The sequence below is a fragment of the Sparus aurata genome, chromosome 4, assembly GCF_900880675.1.
Source record: "Sparus aurata chromosome 4, fSpaAur1.1, whole genome shotgun sequence".
Lineage (NCBI taxonomy): Eukaryota > Metazoa > Chordata > Actinopteri > Spariformes > Sparidae > Sparus > Sparus aurata.
Window position 1 is genome coordinate 2939704 of NC_044190.1, and position 17769 is coordinate 2957472.

The window sequence follows — 17769 nt, forward strand, 5'->3', positions numbered from 1 at the left end:
AAACCAGTACTCTGGCGAAACCAGGCAGCTCACAAGTATTAGTGGTGTAAATGATGCTGACCTGCCCAATGCTTTCAATTCCTTTTTTTCTCATTTTGAAAGGTCTGATTTTTTTATGCAAGATCTCTACATTGAGGATGTCTTTAAAACCTGAAAATGGAATTACCATCGCAGAAAGGAAAGTTGCTTCTCTGTTCAAAAAGGTGAATATCAGGAATAGGGATGGGCATTCAATTAAATTGTCTTAATCGATTGTCGGGAGAATTAACGATCAATTTTTGATTAATCATTAATATTTTTATATTAAAATTCACTATTTATAGGCTATATTCAAAAGCTGCTAGCCGCTGATATTACCCAATATAGATACAGTGCAAATCCGTCATTTATGGCCAACTGGAGTGTGTGTGCAAAGCAGGCAACGGAAATCCAGTTCACTCTGGTGGGACTGTTGGCAGCAACGATATTGGCTGCGTTGTCATGAACGCATGCAATAACGCGGTCTTCAAGTCCCCATTGCTCTACAGCTTCATTTATTTTCTCAGCGAGGTGGTCAGCCGTATGCCGGCCTGGTAGGCTTTCTGTGAGCAGGACCGCTGAGTTAATTTGCTGATGTAGTGGCAGGTGATGGTGATGTAGCTCTCAGCTGTTAAAGCGGTCCAGCAGTCTGTGCAGGGTTCTCCCCAGAAATGTTTAGTGTAGCGGCGCACCGTCTGGTGCGCGAACGCTCGACAACGTCAGTCCGGGGGGGGGCGGACGGTCATCAACTCCGTCAGCCGGGGGACGGACGGACGCTCATTGCCGTCAGCTCCTAGCCATCAACCGGGGGACGGACGGACAGACACTCGTCACCGTCACGCGCGGAGTATAGCGGCGCAGCGCCGCTGTTCCACCGTCTGGGGAGAACCCTGCTGTGGTAAGAGCAACTTTTTCAGCTGTGCTCAATTCTTTTTACAGCTCTTGCTTCCATTCTTCGTAGTGAGTTTCTATCAGTCTGGTGATGGTACGTCGTGACGGAATGTGATATGCTGGTTCCAATAAGTTTATCAGTTTTCGAAAACTTTCGCCCTCGACAATACTTAAGGGCAGCATATCCATCTCAATGAACTTGCAGATCCCTTGGGTAATTTTTTCTGCTCATTGTGCATCGCAGCTCCTCCGTGTCCATGCTAACACCGAGTTTATGCTAGGTTGAAACTGAGAGCAGGATGCACCGCCACTAACCAGGGTGGGATGCGCGTTGTTCAAGTGGTACGTCATTTGAGTCGTGGACGAGTTGTACTTATACACAGCTTCGCAGTGTTGGCAGTGAACCAAGTCATTTTTTAAATCAAAATGGCCCCACGCCACACTTCGTCGTGACGTCTTTATGATTAACCTTACTTTTGAAATACATGGAAACTCACAGGTAACTGAGTAGGCCTGTGGCATTTTTTTCAAACATTGCCCCGTGTGGTAAAATGTTGGATTGCTGCCACATAGCGACATTCATTGCATTCCTCAAGACTCACACTAGGCAATAGAACCTGCATCAGTTTTATCGATAAAAAATTAACGTCATCGACGAAATTCTTAATGATCAATTAATCATCCATCCATCCATCCATTTTCATCCGCTTATCCGGGGCCGGGTCGCGGGGGCAGCTGCCTGAGCAGGGACACCCAGACTTCCCTCTCCCCGGACACTGCCTCCAGCTCTTCCGGGAGGACCCCAAGGCGTTCCCAGGCCAGCTGGGCGACATAGTCACACCAGCGTGTCCTGGGTCTTCCTCGGGGTCTCCTCCCGGAGGGACATGCCAGGAACACCTCCCGAGGGAGGCGTCCCGGGGGCATCCGAAACAGATGCCCGAGCCACCTCAGCTGGCTCCTCTCGATGTGGAGGAGCAGCGGCTCTACTCTGAGCTCCTCCCGGGTGACAGAGCTCTTCACCCTATCTCTAAGGGAGCGCCCTGCCACCCTGCGGAGGAAACTCATTTCGGCCGCTTGTATCCGGGATCTTATTCTCAGCTCTCTCTTCACCACGACGGACCGATACAAAGACAGCATTACTGCGGCCGCTGCACCGATCCGTCTGTCAATCTCACGCTCCATCCTTCCCTCACTCGTGAACAAGACCCCAAGATACTTAAACTCCTCCACTTGAGGCAGGAACTCTCCTCCCACCTGGAGGGAGCAGGCCACCTTTTTCCGGTCGAGAACCATGGCCTCGGATTTGGAGGTGCTGATTCTCATCCCAGCCGCTTCGCACTCGGCTGCAAACCGCCCCAGGACATGCTGGAGGTCCTGGCTCGAAGGAGCCAACAAGACCACATCATCCGCGAAAAGCAGAGATGAGATCCATTGGCTCCCGAACCAGATCCCCTCCGGCCCGTGGCTGCGCCTAGAAATTCTGTCCATAAAAGTAATAAACAGAACCGGTGACAAAGGGCAGCCCTGCCGGAGTCCAACATGTACTGGGAACAGGTCTGACTTACTGCCGGCAATGCGAACCAAGCTCCTGCTCCGGCAGTACAGGGACCGTACGGCCCTTAACAGAGGGCCCCCGACCCCGTACTCCCGGAGCACCCCCCACAGTATGCCACGAGGGACACGGTCGAATGCCTTCTCCAAGTCCACAAAACACATGTGGACTGGTTGGGCAAACTCCCATGAACCCTCGAGCACCCTGCGGAGGGTATAGAGCTGGTCCAGTGTTCCACGGCCAGGACGAAAACCGCATTGTTCCTCCTGGATCCGAGGTTCGACTATTGGCCGAATTCTCCTCTCCAGTACCCTGGAATAGACTTTCCCGGGGAGGCTGAGGAGTGTGATCCCCCGATAGTTGGAACACACCCTCCGGTCCCCCTTTTTAAATAGGGGGACCACCACCCCGGTCTGCCAGTCCAGAGGCACTGTCCCCGACTGCCACGCGATGCTGCAGAGACGTGTCAGCCAAGACAGCCCCACAACATCCAGAGACTTGAGGTACTCAGGGCGGATCTCATCCACCCCCGGTGCTTTGCCACTGAGGAGCTTACGGACTACCTCAGTGACTTCGGCTTGGGTGATGGATGGGTCAACCTCTGAGTCCCCAGCCTCTGCTTCCTCTATGGAAGGCGTGTCAGCGGGATTGAGGAGATCCTCGAAGTATTCCTTCCACCGCCCGACGATGTCCCCAGTCGAGGTCAACAGCTCCCCACCTCCACTGTAAACAGTGTTGGTGGAGGACTGCTTCCCCCTCCTGAGGCGCCGGATGGTTTGCCAGAATTTCTTCGAGGCCGACCGGTAGTCCTCCTCCATGGCCATACGGCCGGAGGTCAGATGACACGACCACAAAGTCGATCATTGATCTCCGGCCTAGGGTGTCCTGGTGCCACGTGCACATATGGACACCCTTATGCTTGAACATGGTGTTTGTTATGGACAAACTGTGACTAGCACAGAAGTCCAGTAACAAAACACCACTTGGGTTCAGATCGGGGAGGCCGTTCCTCCCAATCACACCCCTCCAGGTAACACTGTCATCGCCCACGTGGGCGTTGAAGTCCCCCAGGAGAACGACGGAGTCCCCGGTTGGAGCACTCTCCAGTACCCCTCCCAGGGACTCCAAGAAGGCCGGGTAATCGTCGATTAATCATGCCCATCCCTAATCAGGAAGACAGCCAGTCCTGATGGCATCTGTGGACGCACTTTGCGTCACTGTGCAGACCAAATCAGTGAGGTGTTCACAGTACTCTTTCAGATGTGCGCAGGGAGTGGGTACCTCCCCCCAATTATGGAAGACATCCACTATTATCCCAGTGCCAAAGATAAATCATCCAATAGATTTTAACGACTTCAGACCAGTGGCACTGACATCTCTTGTGATGAAAAACTTTGAAAAAATCTTCATAGAAAATGTGGTCTCCTTAATTGATGGCAGATTAGATCCACTGCAGTTTGCTTATCAAGCTGGGAAAGGTGTTAATGATGCAAAACATTTCATTTTAGATAGAGCACTAAAGCACCTTGAAAAACCCAAATCCCATGTGAGACTATTATTTGCTGATTTTTCTTCGGCTTTTAATAAGATGCAGCCCCACATTTAATTGAACGGGTAGCCTCTAATTTTATGATCCCAGATCAGATCTTATTGTTGTACTTAAACTTTTTAACAGACAGAGTGCAGCGTGTCTTTGTTAATGACCATATGTCTACCCCCATCACTTGTAGCACTGGTTCCCCTCAAGGCTGTGTGCTCTCGCCATTACTTTTTATTATGTACACAGACAGCTGTAGAGCTTCACAAGAGGGCAGTCACTTGGTCAAATTCTCTGATGACACCGCTCTGCTGTCTCTTCTTCAGGATACACAGCTGGATCATGGCTTGGCTCTAAATGATTTTATTAAATGGTGCGATGATAACTTCTTGGATCTTAATGTAAGGAAAACAAAGGAGTTGATCATTGATTTTAGAAATAACAGTGCAGAGCCTAAAAAAAGCCAGATACATGGTGAACCAGTCGGGATTGTGGAAACCTATAAATACTTAGGAACCATATTTGACTCCCATCTTAAATTTGACAAAAACACAGAGTCACTTGTCAAACGGGGACAACAAAGAATCCACCTGATGCGGAAACTAAATTCTTTTAGTGTTTCTAAAACCATTTTATGTTCCTTTTATCATTCTTTTATTGAGAGTCTCTAACGTTCTTTTTCGTTTGTTGGTTTAATGGTCTGTCAGTGAAGGACAAAAACAGTCTTAATCAGATCGTTAGAGTCTGCTCCAAAATTATTGGAGTCAAGTTATCAGATCTGAGTGTGCTCTGGAAAAAACGTGTGGTCCAGAAAGCAAAATGCATCCTGAAGCAGGGAGACCCTGTCATGTCCAGTGAATTTACTCTGATGCCCTCAGGGCGACACTACTCTGCCCCCCTGAGGAAGACAAATCGCTACTCAAATTCTTTTATCCCTTCAGTTATTAGGTTGATGAATGCCAATTTTAATGAGTAGGGTTGTGCTTGTTATTTATTTATTTATTTACTTGTATAGTGCACAGGTACATGACATCGCTGTTGGGAACCATGAGTTGAACTGATTTACTGATAACTGAGAGTTGTGTGTCAGAGTTGTATGTCTAATGAATGATTGTTGTATGTCTTGTTTTGTTTTGTTTTGTTTTGTTTTTTCTTTCTTTCTTTTCTAACTTAATATAACTGGGAGCTGTAAACTGAATTGCCTGTATGGGATAAATAAAGTTTTCTGAACTGAACTGAACTTGACGCGTCTTTGTTAAACATAGCGTAACGTGGTTTTTGGACGGTAAAAACTGCAGGGGACCAAAACGGCCTTTTGAAAAAGTGCAGGGGACATGTTCCCTGTGTCCCCCCCCCCCCCCCCCGCAAAACTACGTCCGTGAGTGAAGTCAAGAAAGACTGTATTTTATTTTGTATAAAAACAAGTATTTATGTTAAGTGAAGTCAAGAAAGACTGTTTTGTAAAAACATTTTTTTTTTTCAGGACATAATATTTAAGTTCAACTTAAAATGTCAGCAGATACATTGTTTACTTGGTGTTACTGTTAAAAATGTATTGGCAGTATTTGCGGGTGTGTTGTCGGCAGCTGCTTAATGTAACGTGTAATCTAATTTAGTTACTTTTAAAAACAAGTAATCAGTAAAGTAACTAAGGTACTTTTTAAAGGAATAATCAATAATCAGTAATCAGATAACTTTTTTCAAGGTAACTGTGGCAACACTGGTCATCACATCGTGGTAGACAGTTACCAGCTATTCATTACCCAGTGCAACACCATGCTGCCTTTCTGAAGCATGAGTAATGTTATTTCTCTTAACCAATTCAACCACTTCAGAGTGTACAGAATACAACCTAAGATTATAAATGCCTGGTAACTTGAAAGACACTTTTGCTAACCACTAGCCATAAAGATAGAGCTAAACATCGGAGTTAGCATACAAGCTAACAAGCTAGATTTAGTAACAAGCTACATAACTCAACTGCAACATCGTACGGCCATATGCACTATTGTGCACTCTGGCTCGGTCCAATTCTTTCTTTTTACACTGCTTTTCTTCGTCAGTCTTCTTATTTCTTCTCTTTGACATGGGCAGTGGTGGAGAATTCTTCGGCTCTGTTGTTGTTGTCTGTTCTCTGCCATTGTTTAAAGTTTGGGCTTGAACGTATCTGACCAGGTAAGAGCAGGCACTGCACCTGTGCGGGGGAGGGGGGCTGCCAGCAGTGCATGCATGAGAGTGATTGACACTTCTCAGACACTCACCTTGGCTCTGATCCGTTGTATTGAGCTGGGGGCGGTTGATTGTTGCAAATGGATGGGTGGAACAACAGACAGTGGATTTTTACACAGCTGATCTGTATCTTATTCTACTCAGATCATCATGACAATTTTAGCAAATATACCAAAAAAATAGTTACAGACTACAACTCAAAGGTGAAAATGTCAGATCAAGGAGTACTCTTTATTGATCAAGGTAAAACATTGTTTCATAAAAGGTTCATTTGAAATGCCCAAACCCACACCACCAAGCAGTGTGTGTATGTGATGTTCCCTGGCTGTGTAGGTAACCTCATCTCCTTACACAGTCACCAAAACCTGTTAGCTAGCTGTGTTGTCTTTGAAGTGAATACTGGCAGACAGTAGCGTGCGCAGACTTTTTGAAGGGCAGGGGCGAAAAGAAGGGCACTTTAGCGTGCATGTTGGCTCCCAAGAGGGCACTTTAGCGCGTGTTGGCTCCCAAGAGGGCACTTTAGCGCGCGTTTTGGCTCCCAAGAGGGCACATTAGCGCGCGTTTCGGCTCCCAAGAGGACAGTTTATCATGTTTTAACCAGCCAAGGGGGCAGTTTAGTGTGTTTTGCTAACCAAGAGGGCACTTTGGCACGCTTTTTTGGCTCTCAGGAGGGCACTTTAACGCACGTTTTTCAACAATTGGGCCACGGAAGGGGGCGACTGCCCCCCCTGCCCCCCCCCCTTGTGCACATCACTGCTGGCAGAATCTCTGATCCTGCTTTGATTTAGATTTGTAACACTTGAAAGCTCATTAAGATCATTTTTTTTGCTTTGGAATCAAAATTGTGCCATCCCTGACCTCAAGGGATAGGTACTAAAGTATCTGAATAACACCACAGATGTGGTTACACCATTTGTTTTACATCAGCATATCAAGAAAATATTCTTAATTGCTTTTATTGTAACATTATTAGTTTATTGAAAATAATTAATTAATGTATAATTACTTGCCTCCTGGTCTGCATGTTTTCTTCCCACTGGTTGCCACTAATATAACAAAAGCAAATGCCTTTGAAGATATTATGTAATTATTATAACATTTTTAATATCATTATTATTTTTAGTAGATGTAGTATTACCATGCTACTAGTATTACTTTGTTTTACATCGTCACAGCCAAATAACTTCGCCCATGGATTATTCATTGAAAAGGACCAGGGGCCTGAGGGGTCTTGAGCCTCTGTTTTCAAGTGTTACCATTTCTTGTTGGAAAATCATGAAGCTTAGATAAAAGTGTCGCGATTCTGATAGTCTTTAAGGTCTGCGAATCGATCCAATAATTGATTTTGTTGTTTGCTATTTTTTCGTTTTTAAATCATATTACGCCAGCACATCATGTTGAGGATGCAGGAAAATGTAATTCAAACACAGGCATATCAGAAAAGCCAGTTAAATCAGAAAGGTTCTGCTTTAAGAATGTCAAAACTACATCTCAGGCTTTCTTTAAAGGTCTCCTATAATATTTTAGTATAGAGTACTATAGTATTTAGTATAATATCGTCTCAGAGCAGTATGAGTGATGTCCATCTCGTATGGCAGGAAGCTTTGGACAGGCATCAGGAAGCCTCTTTTCATCTCCAGTGTCAAACAAGTTCAGTTGCATTTGAACATGCAACTTCACATCGACAACTGAGAGAGACAAAAAAATTCATTCAATTCACTCATTTTGTGTCCTTCTGTTTATGTTGTCCACTTTCAGTCTTGGGGCCTTGCAATGTATTATGGAGTGTGGGATTTATCTCAGACTTTGTGCATACTGTAGCTGTAACCTTGAAATATGTAGCCATTCATCTTCTCCTTCTTCTTCTTCTTCACTATAACTATCATTCAAAATATCAATAGAAAACATCTTTTTGGAAGAGGTTATTGTACAGCAGTCTGTAAAATGGGCTTTTAATTAGGCATGGCCAGTGCTATCTTCAAGATAATAACCAGATTGCCAATGCCAACTCTATATCTCTGATCGCCTAACAGATACTCCTCCCCTGGCTTGTGAGCGCTCAGGCAGCCTGCAGAAGGAGGGGCCTGACATGATGAGGAGGAACGACAACTACCTGCCAGTTCCTGGTGAAGACAAGAACCTCGATGTGGACTTCAACAGCACATCTAAGAGCAAAGAGTCCATAGTAAGACACTACATCCCTGCTAATATTTATTACTGCTGGGTTATGGAAGGTGGTGTAACACAATGACTGAGGGGAAAGTTTAATGTACACATTGATGTACATTGTATAGATTGATTGAAAATAATCAAAGGCAAACTCCATGTAGAAAGAAATGGATGGTAGTAGGCGCACTATAACAGCATCAGTGTTGTGCGCACAAACACGTGCGTGTGAGCCACAGCAGTTCAGCAAAGCAGCAATAGTGCACTACTCATGTAGTATTGTGTCTCAGCTGTAACAAATAAGTAGAGTTGAGTATGATCAGCATAGCAATGATAAAACTCACAACCAAACTGATGGTTCAGGTACCCTAAGGGAAGCAATAATAAAATAGAGAATTAACATATTAAGGTGTAAATTATTTAATGACAAATTAAAGGTGCTGCAGCTACACTAATAGTACCACAGCACAATCAGTAACAAATGAAACTGGGCACATGGGCAGACACAGCTTCAGTGTGTTTCAAATTAAATCCAATTTGCTGGATGCCCACAACAAGTTCACAAGTGAGTTTATTTATTTGGGTTGACAGTAGAAGTAAATGCTCATAATGAACTCTGAAACAAAGGAAACACGAGTTGTGTCTAGATCAGGGATTCCCAAAGTGTGGATGAAAAGTGAGATGAAAAATGTAATGGTGGTCTGGTGTAAAAATATTACACAGTGTCTGTGTGTTCAAACCGAAAGCGCACAAAGAGGAAAATCCGCCTTGTCCACTCCACCTAAGTCGCTTAGTCACCCTGTTCGTTCTTGCTTCTAAATTTAAAGGGCCCGCACGCCACTCGCGTTAAACACCACCACGCAACTACTGCTGTCCATCCATTTACAGCCCATCCATTTACCAACATCGTTGATCACGGAAAATTACTCGTTGAACAGTAACTTGATAATGCACACACACACACGCACACACCTACACACACACACACACACACACACAAAGCCACTGGAGAAATTGCTATTGCAGGGGTGGACTGGCAATCGGGAGTACCAGGGTTTTTTCCGGTGGACCGATAGACAGCCGTTTTTTATTGTGTTATTTATTTATTTATTTATTTATGCTGCGCCTAGACGTTTCTCTGTCGACCCCAAGAGAGTGAGAGATTGGTGAAAAAATCAAACTGAGCTTCAGCGTCTGTCTGAGGAGGACAGCAACAGGACCAGGCTGCCTGGTGGAGGGAGGAAGAAGTCTAGCGAGGAGCCTGAGATAAACATGCGGGGATGGGTGATCAGCAAACGGGCACGCCACGAGAGTGTCCTGCATGATGATCAAGGCGAAACAAATGCACGCCACCTTTAGTGACAGCATAGATGAGGAGTTTGCAGCGAGTGCTGGTTGGCTGAATCATTTCCTCCGCCACAACAACTTCACTTGCAGAAGGATGCCAGAGAATTCACCGAGAATCTGGCGAAGTGTGTGACATTTTCATCCTGGGTTTTGGGAGGAAGGAATTAAATTCCTGTCACAAATTGCCACCTGGTCCCAAATAAACGCCCTGGCTATTATTCGGTAATTTACGGTATGATAACTCTCCCGGCCCGGGGAGAGAGACATGCATTACAGTGCTCAGCTGCAGACACATCAGAGAGGTGACAAGTTTCGAGTCCCAATTTCTCTGGGACCGACCTGACTGAGGGACAACAGCAGAGCGAGACATCCCCATTGGTTATCGCATGGCTTTTCCCTCTTTTCCACCTAGACGCGTCATAGCTCATTACATAAAGTTGAGGATTTAAATTTTTTTTTTTTCCTCCCGCCTCCACCTTTTCCACCTTTCCCTCCTTGTCCGCCTGGCTCCCATCCATTGCATTAGTATGGGTAAGTCTTTGTCGGTATTGATATTATTGCTACAAATATAGGCCTGGGAATACTCACACGTCCTCCTCCCCATCCCCGTGTCGTTCCCCCCCCCCTCTCTCTCGCTCGCTGCAGGCTGAGCGACTTTTGCGCTGCGCTTGAAAAGTTCCAGATGGATCCTCTTTTATCCTCTTTTAATTTAGGCCTATTTTATGTTTCTGAGCCTATCCTCTTTGTTACTTATTTTGTGGATCGTGTGTAATTTCATCGTACTTGAAAAGTTTCAGATATGTCAAAATCGTGCTTTCTGTTACTGAGCCTGTGTCTGTCACTCATCCTCTTAAAAGTGGAAGCTTGTGCATAACTTTGTTGTATTATATTGAAACTCTGTTGATGTTGTTATCGTCATGCGTGTTCTGGTTATTTGCGCATGATTAAACATGAATATTTGTATGGCGATAAAACAAAGCTTTGTTGCGTTTTTTTTGTTGCGTTTTTTTTGGGGGGGGGGGGGGGGGTGCGTCAGCCCGGTTGGGACGTAGAAGGGGATGCTCCGCAAAAAAAGTTTGGGAACCGCTGGTCTAGATGGTGCAGATAAATAGAAAAACCTCCTGTAGGTAAAAATGGAACATGGGAGCTGGGGGCTAATATCTTTGTGTCTTTGTGTTGCAGTGTCTTGTGGCTATGAAGTGTGACAATCCAAGTGCAGGAGGGTACTGACCGACTATTATAACTCAGTGTAGGCATCAGTGTTGGGCATGTTACTTTGAAAAAGTAATTAGTTATAGTTACTAGTTACTTCTCCCAAAAAGTAACTGAGTTAGTAACAGAATTACTCCACTATAAAAGTAATTAGTTACCAGGAAAAGTAACTATTACTTTTTTCGTTTCGTTTCGTTTCATTTCATTTCGTTTCGTTTCGCCACATTTAATAGTCGGTAACGGTATTGGCGTTGTAACGGTGGAAATAGTAATTAGTTAGATTACCCGTTACTGAAAAAAAGTAACGCCGTTTATTCTAACGCCGTTATTCCCAACACTGGTAGGCACGGATAGGTGCCCAGTAATAGTCGCATTGACAGTTACTTCCAACACATTCTTGCCCAATTAAAAGAATTCCTGTGTGGTTACCTGTGTTGTAGTTGAGCTAGCGTATCTTATACAAGTTGCCTTCCTGCTGTGTGTTTGGGCATGTCAGAACATAGTCTTAACCCTCCTGGTAGCACTTATTGTGCTTAAGTTAGTAAAGCTGTGACTCTGGCAGAGTTATGACCATGTATGTTTATGGCCACTGAAGAGGAAAGTATAAGTTATAAGAAACACCTTGAATGGTGCAGCTTGGACACATCCTCAGTGATGAACCCAGGGTCAGGGGGTGTATCGGATCTTGGATCATCAGACGCCCTCGTCTGGGTGACCCAGCCAGGGTTGATCAGTCCCTGACTTGTGTCCAAGCAGGGCACCATGTATCACCCTTCTTGGTCCACAGCCACCTTGAGGTTTTCTCTGCTGCCTCACTGATATTTTTGGTGGTTTTCCTCTCCTGTAACCCCTGATGCCAAGGAGAATGAGTTTCTGGTGCAGGCTCTGCCCTGGAAATTCCCTACAGCCAACCTTGATTGGGTTACAGCGGGCCCTCCAACCATTCAGCCTGCAGGCCTCTACCAGCTCAAGATACTTTGTCTTCTTCCGCTCGTAGGCCACCTCAATCCGATCTTCCCAGGGGACAGTTAGTTCCACCAGCACCACTTGCTTTGAACTCTCAGATGTTAGGACCATATTTGGCCTGAGTATTGTGCTTGTGATGTGCTCTGGTAACTTCAACTGCCTCCCAAGGTCCACCATCAGCTGCCAGTAACACGGTGATGATAACAGCCCAGTTGGGACCTTTGGCTGTGACTGACGTTTCTCTTCAGCCCTAATGAATGCGATGTTCGGCCTTCCTGGGGGCTGGTATCTACTCTGCTGGATTGCAGTGAAGATGACGTCAGCTACTGCCTTTAGCACCTGGTCATGGTGCTGTCTGTACCTCCCCTCTCCCAGGGCTTTTGGGCAGCAGCTTAAGATGTGCTCCAGAGATCCTCTCGCAGGGCACAGTGGACATGCTGGTGTTTCTGCCAGCCCCCTGCAACGCAAGTTTGATGGACTTGGGAGGACATCATACACTGAATGAATCAGGAACTTGAGTCTTGCTGGTTCTGACTTCCAAAGCTCTGACCAGGTAATCTTCTGAGTTGATGCATGGTCCCAGTTGGTCCAAGCCCCTTGCTGGTGCATGGCCACTATTCTGCTGCAGCGTTCCTACTCCACTACTGCACGGATCTCACCCTGGATCAGCTGCCGTCTCTCTCTCCCCTGGGCTCTGTCTTAGCGTGGTGTTGTGTGGCTACAAAGCCCCGCCCGTCCGACTGCCACCGAGCCCACCAAGACACCATGTTGCAGCCTCGCTTCTGCCTGCTGGACCGCCTCCTGTGCCCATCACTTCCTTACAGTTCTGACCACAATGCCTGCAGAGGAGACTCTGGTGTCAGATGAGTCTTTGTAAAGAAGCACCTCCCTGCTCTTTTGACTTTGAACTCCTCTGTCAGGCCAGAGAAAGGAGGCTGCAGTTTGTTAGTATACCCATACAGGGCAATGCAGCTCCGACTCTTCAGCAGATCCAGCCACCTGTGCAGGAACTGGCTGATGTTTCGCTCAAAGCCGTCCACTATTGTTATCTGGACTTGGTACATCAACAATGGCCACAGAAGTCTTGGCAGGATGCCTTGTTGATATATCCATGCCTTGAACTTCCCAGGAAGGTCCAGTGGTGAAAGCCAGGTTTTCAGCTCTGCGTGGGTTGACTGGATCGCTGCTGTGTCTCTCAGGGTGGAGTCGAAGATATTCCACAGGCTCTTCACAGGCTTCTCTGACACCAACGGAATTGGGAGTCCATCTTTCCCTCCACTCTCCCCTTCCTCGGGACCAGGGACCTGCATTTGGCTGGCTTGAATGTCATTATCGACAATGTTACCAGCCTTTCCAGACCTCTGAGGAGCCAGCAGCATCCTGGCACTGATGTTGCTGTGACCGTCAGATCGTCCATAAAAGCTCGAATTGGCAGTTGGCGAATGCCAGATCTGGACAGAGGGCCTCTACATTCCACTTCCGCTGCCTTGGCGACCATAGTCATTGCCAGAGCAAACAGTGTCACTGATATGGTGCAACCAGTGTTGATGCCTTTCTCTTGGCGGTTCCATGCAGATGTTATTGCTCCAGATGTGAATCTCATGCTGAAACTGCTGTAGTAGTCCTGTATGAGTTCTGTGACCTTCTGTTGAAAGTGGTGGGTCATCAAGGCTTTTAGCACCAGTTTATGAGGGATGGATCCATAGGCGTTTGCCAGGTCAAGCCAGATGACTAACAAATCTCTTTGGTTTTCCCTTGCCAGATTGCTATTAAGAGTTTTTTATTTTACAATAAAACAACATACACACACAACGAGGGAAGAAAAAGAAAAAGGGGGGGGGGGGGGGGGGTGCAAGAGTGTCATCTAGTGTTCATATAAAAGAAAAGAAAGACATACAAATCAATTCATAAGGCTGTAGTAGACATTGTCCCAGTGGTCTTCCATACTTTTATCAAAGTCTTTTAGCAGGCACGCTGCCCGTTCCATATTCAGGAGATCTAGAAATTCTCCAAGCCATGACTCCCTCGTGAAACAACCCGGTTTGCAGACTTTCCAATTCATAAGAACGAGTCTTTATGTTATAAGACAGCCCAAAGGCCAGAGCCGGTCCACTGTGACTCCTGGGGTGTTGCCTGGTCTTTTACCAAGTAGGCAGGTTATCGGACAGATAGGAAACTTGACCTTGAACGATGATGACATATATGATATGGCATCTAGCCAGAGAGGTATAGCTAACTGCTGGACAGTCCCACAGTAGATGAAGCAATGTGCCTCGAGTTCTACAGTTGTGCCAGCATGAGTCTTGGGATTCTTTATTCATTTTGGATAGTTTAGCTTTAGTGATGTAGGCTCTGCATAAAATCTTGTGCTGTATAATTCTAAATCTCACACATTTCGAAGTATACAATGCAAATCTCCAGATATTATTCCACTGGGAAGATGTTAATGATGTATTAAGGTCATGTTCCCAAGCCAGCTGAACAGGAGCATAGGCATGGGGGGCAGATCTAAACAGTGAACTATAGATGTTGGAAACCGTGCCTTTCAACAGGGTTGCCTTTCCCTTGCCAGATTAACTGTGTGACCACTCCTGTATGTTATATGCAGCCTGGAATGCCTTGAACTCCCCCCTTCTGCACAGTGGTGTCAATATAGGAATTCCTCAGGAGGAGTTCGGTCAGCCGGTTGGCAAGAATCTTGAAAAAGATTTTGCCCTCTACGCTGAGCAGCGAGATGGTGTGGAACTGGGTGATGTCACTTGCGTCACTCTCCTCCTTCGGTATCCAGACATCTTCTGCATGCCTCCACTGCTTGGCTACTCTTCCCCTCCGCCATATAACCCTGATGATCCTCCACAGCCTCTCCAGGAGTCCTGGGCAGTATTTGTACACTTTGTACGGCACACTGCTCGGCCCTGGCGGTGCACTGGTCCACGCGGAGTATGTTTTATTCATGTAAAACAGCAACCCACTGCCAGTTTCTGAAGGCTTGTTAATACAAGCGGATACATCATTGTTATGAGGCTTAATTATCTTGGGTCTAGAGGTCTCTCCATCATGGTTCAGAGTCACTGTTTTGCAAGATAAATGAAGTCCAATCTATCAATGCATACTGTGAATTGCATGCACATATGTATTTACCTTTTCATGTTGGCATTCAATTACTTCAGCCTCTCTATAAAGTAGTGGGTGGTAAAGCTCCTATCATGAGAAATAAATTCACCTCCCTGCTTGGTCTTGTAGTCTTGTAAGAAATACTTAGGATTCATTTGAGACTGCTTAGAATAATGTTAATCTAAAGCTATTGTCTGTAAGGGAAAAGTATTCTTTAATATGTCCTTGAGGAACTCTGTGCACACAGTCAGTGTGCAGATACAACATTTACACATATCATTTTATGTACCTGCTTACACAGCAATGTGTCGAACAATAAGGGTGTTTTCACACCTATAGTTCGTTTGCTCTGGTCCGAATGAGGGACCAACTTCTTACAATGTTGCATATTGCATCGAGTTTGGTTTGTGTTCACACAGCAGCATTTACAAGTGGACCAAAATGTGTGATGCGCGAGGAAACTGCTCTCTAATTGGTCTAAATTTCGAAAACGAGGCAGCAATTCAGCTGAATTTAGCACCGAGCAGACAGGAAGTCAAGCACTGAAACAACAACAATTTGACATCTGGTTACTTTTCAAAATAAAACACTCCGTGTTTACACCAGCACACAAATCTCAAAAAAGAGACAAACACAAGCTCTTCTTCTGATCCTTCGGTCGGGAACACTTTGTGTTGTTGTTTTTATGACACAGACCTATAACTGCGGTCGCCAGTGATCAAGTGATTATCGCGGGAACTCCTTGGCCTTGCGACGCCAGCTGCTTACCGTACTGCACCGTGTCCGACTCAAAACGCAACCGGGGGTTACCGGACGGCGGAGCAAAACACCTGATCTGGCCGTAACGCAGCAGACACGTATCCAGTGGAAATTCGGGGTTAAGCACTGATGCTTCCTGCAGTTGGGTTGGATCGAGTTTGGATCATGTTCTCACCACAAACGAACTGTTGAAGAGACCACCTCTTCAACAAGGTCTTGGTCCGGTTGTTTTGGTCCACACCCGAATGCGATTGGTGTGTTCACACCTTCCTAAACGAAGTGCACCAAGGGGGTGTTTTATGTTAAGTTGCTGGAAATAAGTGATTCTAAACATGCTCTGGTGATTATATTGTAAGTAGTTTTGTACTGCATTTGAAATATCTGTTTTATGGAAATGTTTGTCCATACACATAGCAAACAACGGGGACAACTTAAATGAATTTAGTGCACAGACCATTTTAAATAGCCAACCAACTGTTGTTAATTCAGTGTTAAATGTACTTAAATTTAAGCCTATTACACAGCAGGGATAAACAGGTAAATATTAAACAAGATTAAATATGTATAATACTAGTCTGTGAATTAGTGATGAAAATTCTTATGAATTTCTTTGTTGCTTAAATTGATTTATTACCAAAAATAAATCAAATCAAATTTTATTGTTTATATGTTTATGTTTATATGCTTATTATACTCAACATGGAACACAGAGCTATCAAAATACACTTTAAAGTACATAGCCTTTTGCACAAACTGTGTCATAGAGCTCTGGGTTGTAGGTCCAGGTGGTTGTGGTGGTGTGCTGTAGACACTGTAGACATTGTAGACTCTGCAGTTGCAGTAGACAAACTGGCACCTTCATTAATAGCAGGTTCACTTGGTTGTATCTTTTCTTCCAACTGCACTGATGGATGTACAGTTCCAATATGCCTGTGCAGGTTGTTTGTAGAGCTTGCTCCATATGAGACTTTAACCTTGCATACGCTACACTCAGTTTTACTGCGTTTCCTTTCTTCACTAATTTTCTCACCTTTCCAGCGTGTTGTCTGTGTAGCATCTGTTCTCTCTCTCTCTCTCTCTCTCTCTCTCTGTGTGCTGTATCTGTAAGCCCTGCCCGTCCTGCTCAGTGCGGACACACAGGCACCACCACACACCATGTAGTTGACCAATCACGTGCGGCTTGAAAAAAATATAGAGGGAAAAAAAACAAAACAAAGCTGGCTCCAATCATTTACTTCTGAGAGCCGGCTCTAAGAGCCAACACATCACTACTGTAAATATTCACATCAGCTGCACTGTCAATAACATACCCTTTGCGGGAAGGGTTTATTATTATAAAATAGTACTTACAACAGACCAAGCAGGACAGTGACTGCCATAGGGGCCTCTGGCGTCATACTGCTGCACTGACTGGTTGCTGACAGATAAAGAGAGACTGCTGTGTCTCGTGATCAAAGATTTGGAGTCTTGCCTTTTTCAACCACAACACGTTTGTGGTACTCGGCTAAATTACCACCATGTCACTACAGTTTTAATGTCTGTATCTGTAGAATATGTCACTGGCATGAAGAGAATACACACAACAGGTGAGGGGCAGTTTCATATTTCTTTCACTTTTGTTTCACTTTCTCTCCCTCCCTCCCTGTCTTTTCCCCTCCCACTTTCTTGCTCTCAAAGGGGATAAAGAGAAATCGCAGCAGCATATTTATTGATAACTATCAAAGGCAGGCTCCATGTTAAATGGATAGTGTAAGCAGAAGCCACCCTGCAACATATTTCTATATCTTTTTTTCCAGTGCGCAAATGAAACCGTAATGCTCTGAAGAGCAGCTGGTAGTGAATTTTGGAAAAAAAAACACACATGTTGAAGTGCTGCAAGTCAACCTCCTTTAACTTAGTTACTAGCTAAGCCAGTAGCTATTAGCTACAGCCAGTCAAACGATAGCATGGTGTTACACCATTCCTGTTCTGATCCCAG

General features: G+C 45.3%; 1 protein-coding gene across 6 annotated transcripts in view; it reads left to right on the forward strand.

The window, feature by feature from the left end:
* The window catches only part of ano1a (anoctamin 1, calcium activated chloride channel a), a 120824-nt gene that overhangs the window by 19874 nt on the left and 83181 nt on the right, over positions 1 to 17769 (forward strand). For 4 of the 6 annotated variants that reach the window (XM_030413863.1, XM_030413860.1, XM_030413861.1 and 1 more), the window contains exon 2: positions 8261 to 8412. The exons of the other annotated variants lie outside the window; for them this stretch is intronic. In XM_030413863.1, coding sequence (XP_030269723.1) covers positions 8317 to 8412 — 96 coding nt within the window. In that variant the 5' untranslated portion in view covers positions 8261 to 8316. The remainder of the gene's footprint in view (positions 1 to 8260; positions 8413 to 17769) is intronic. 6 annotated transcript variants of the gene reach the window in all.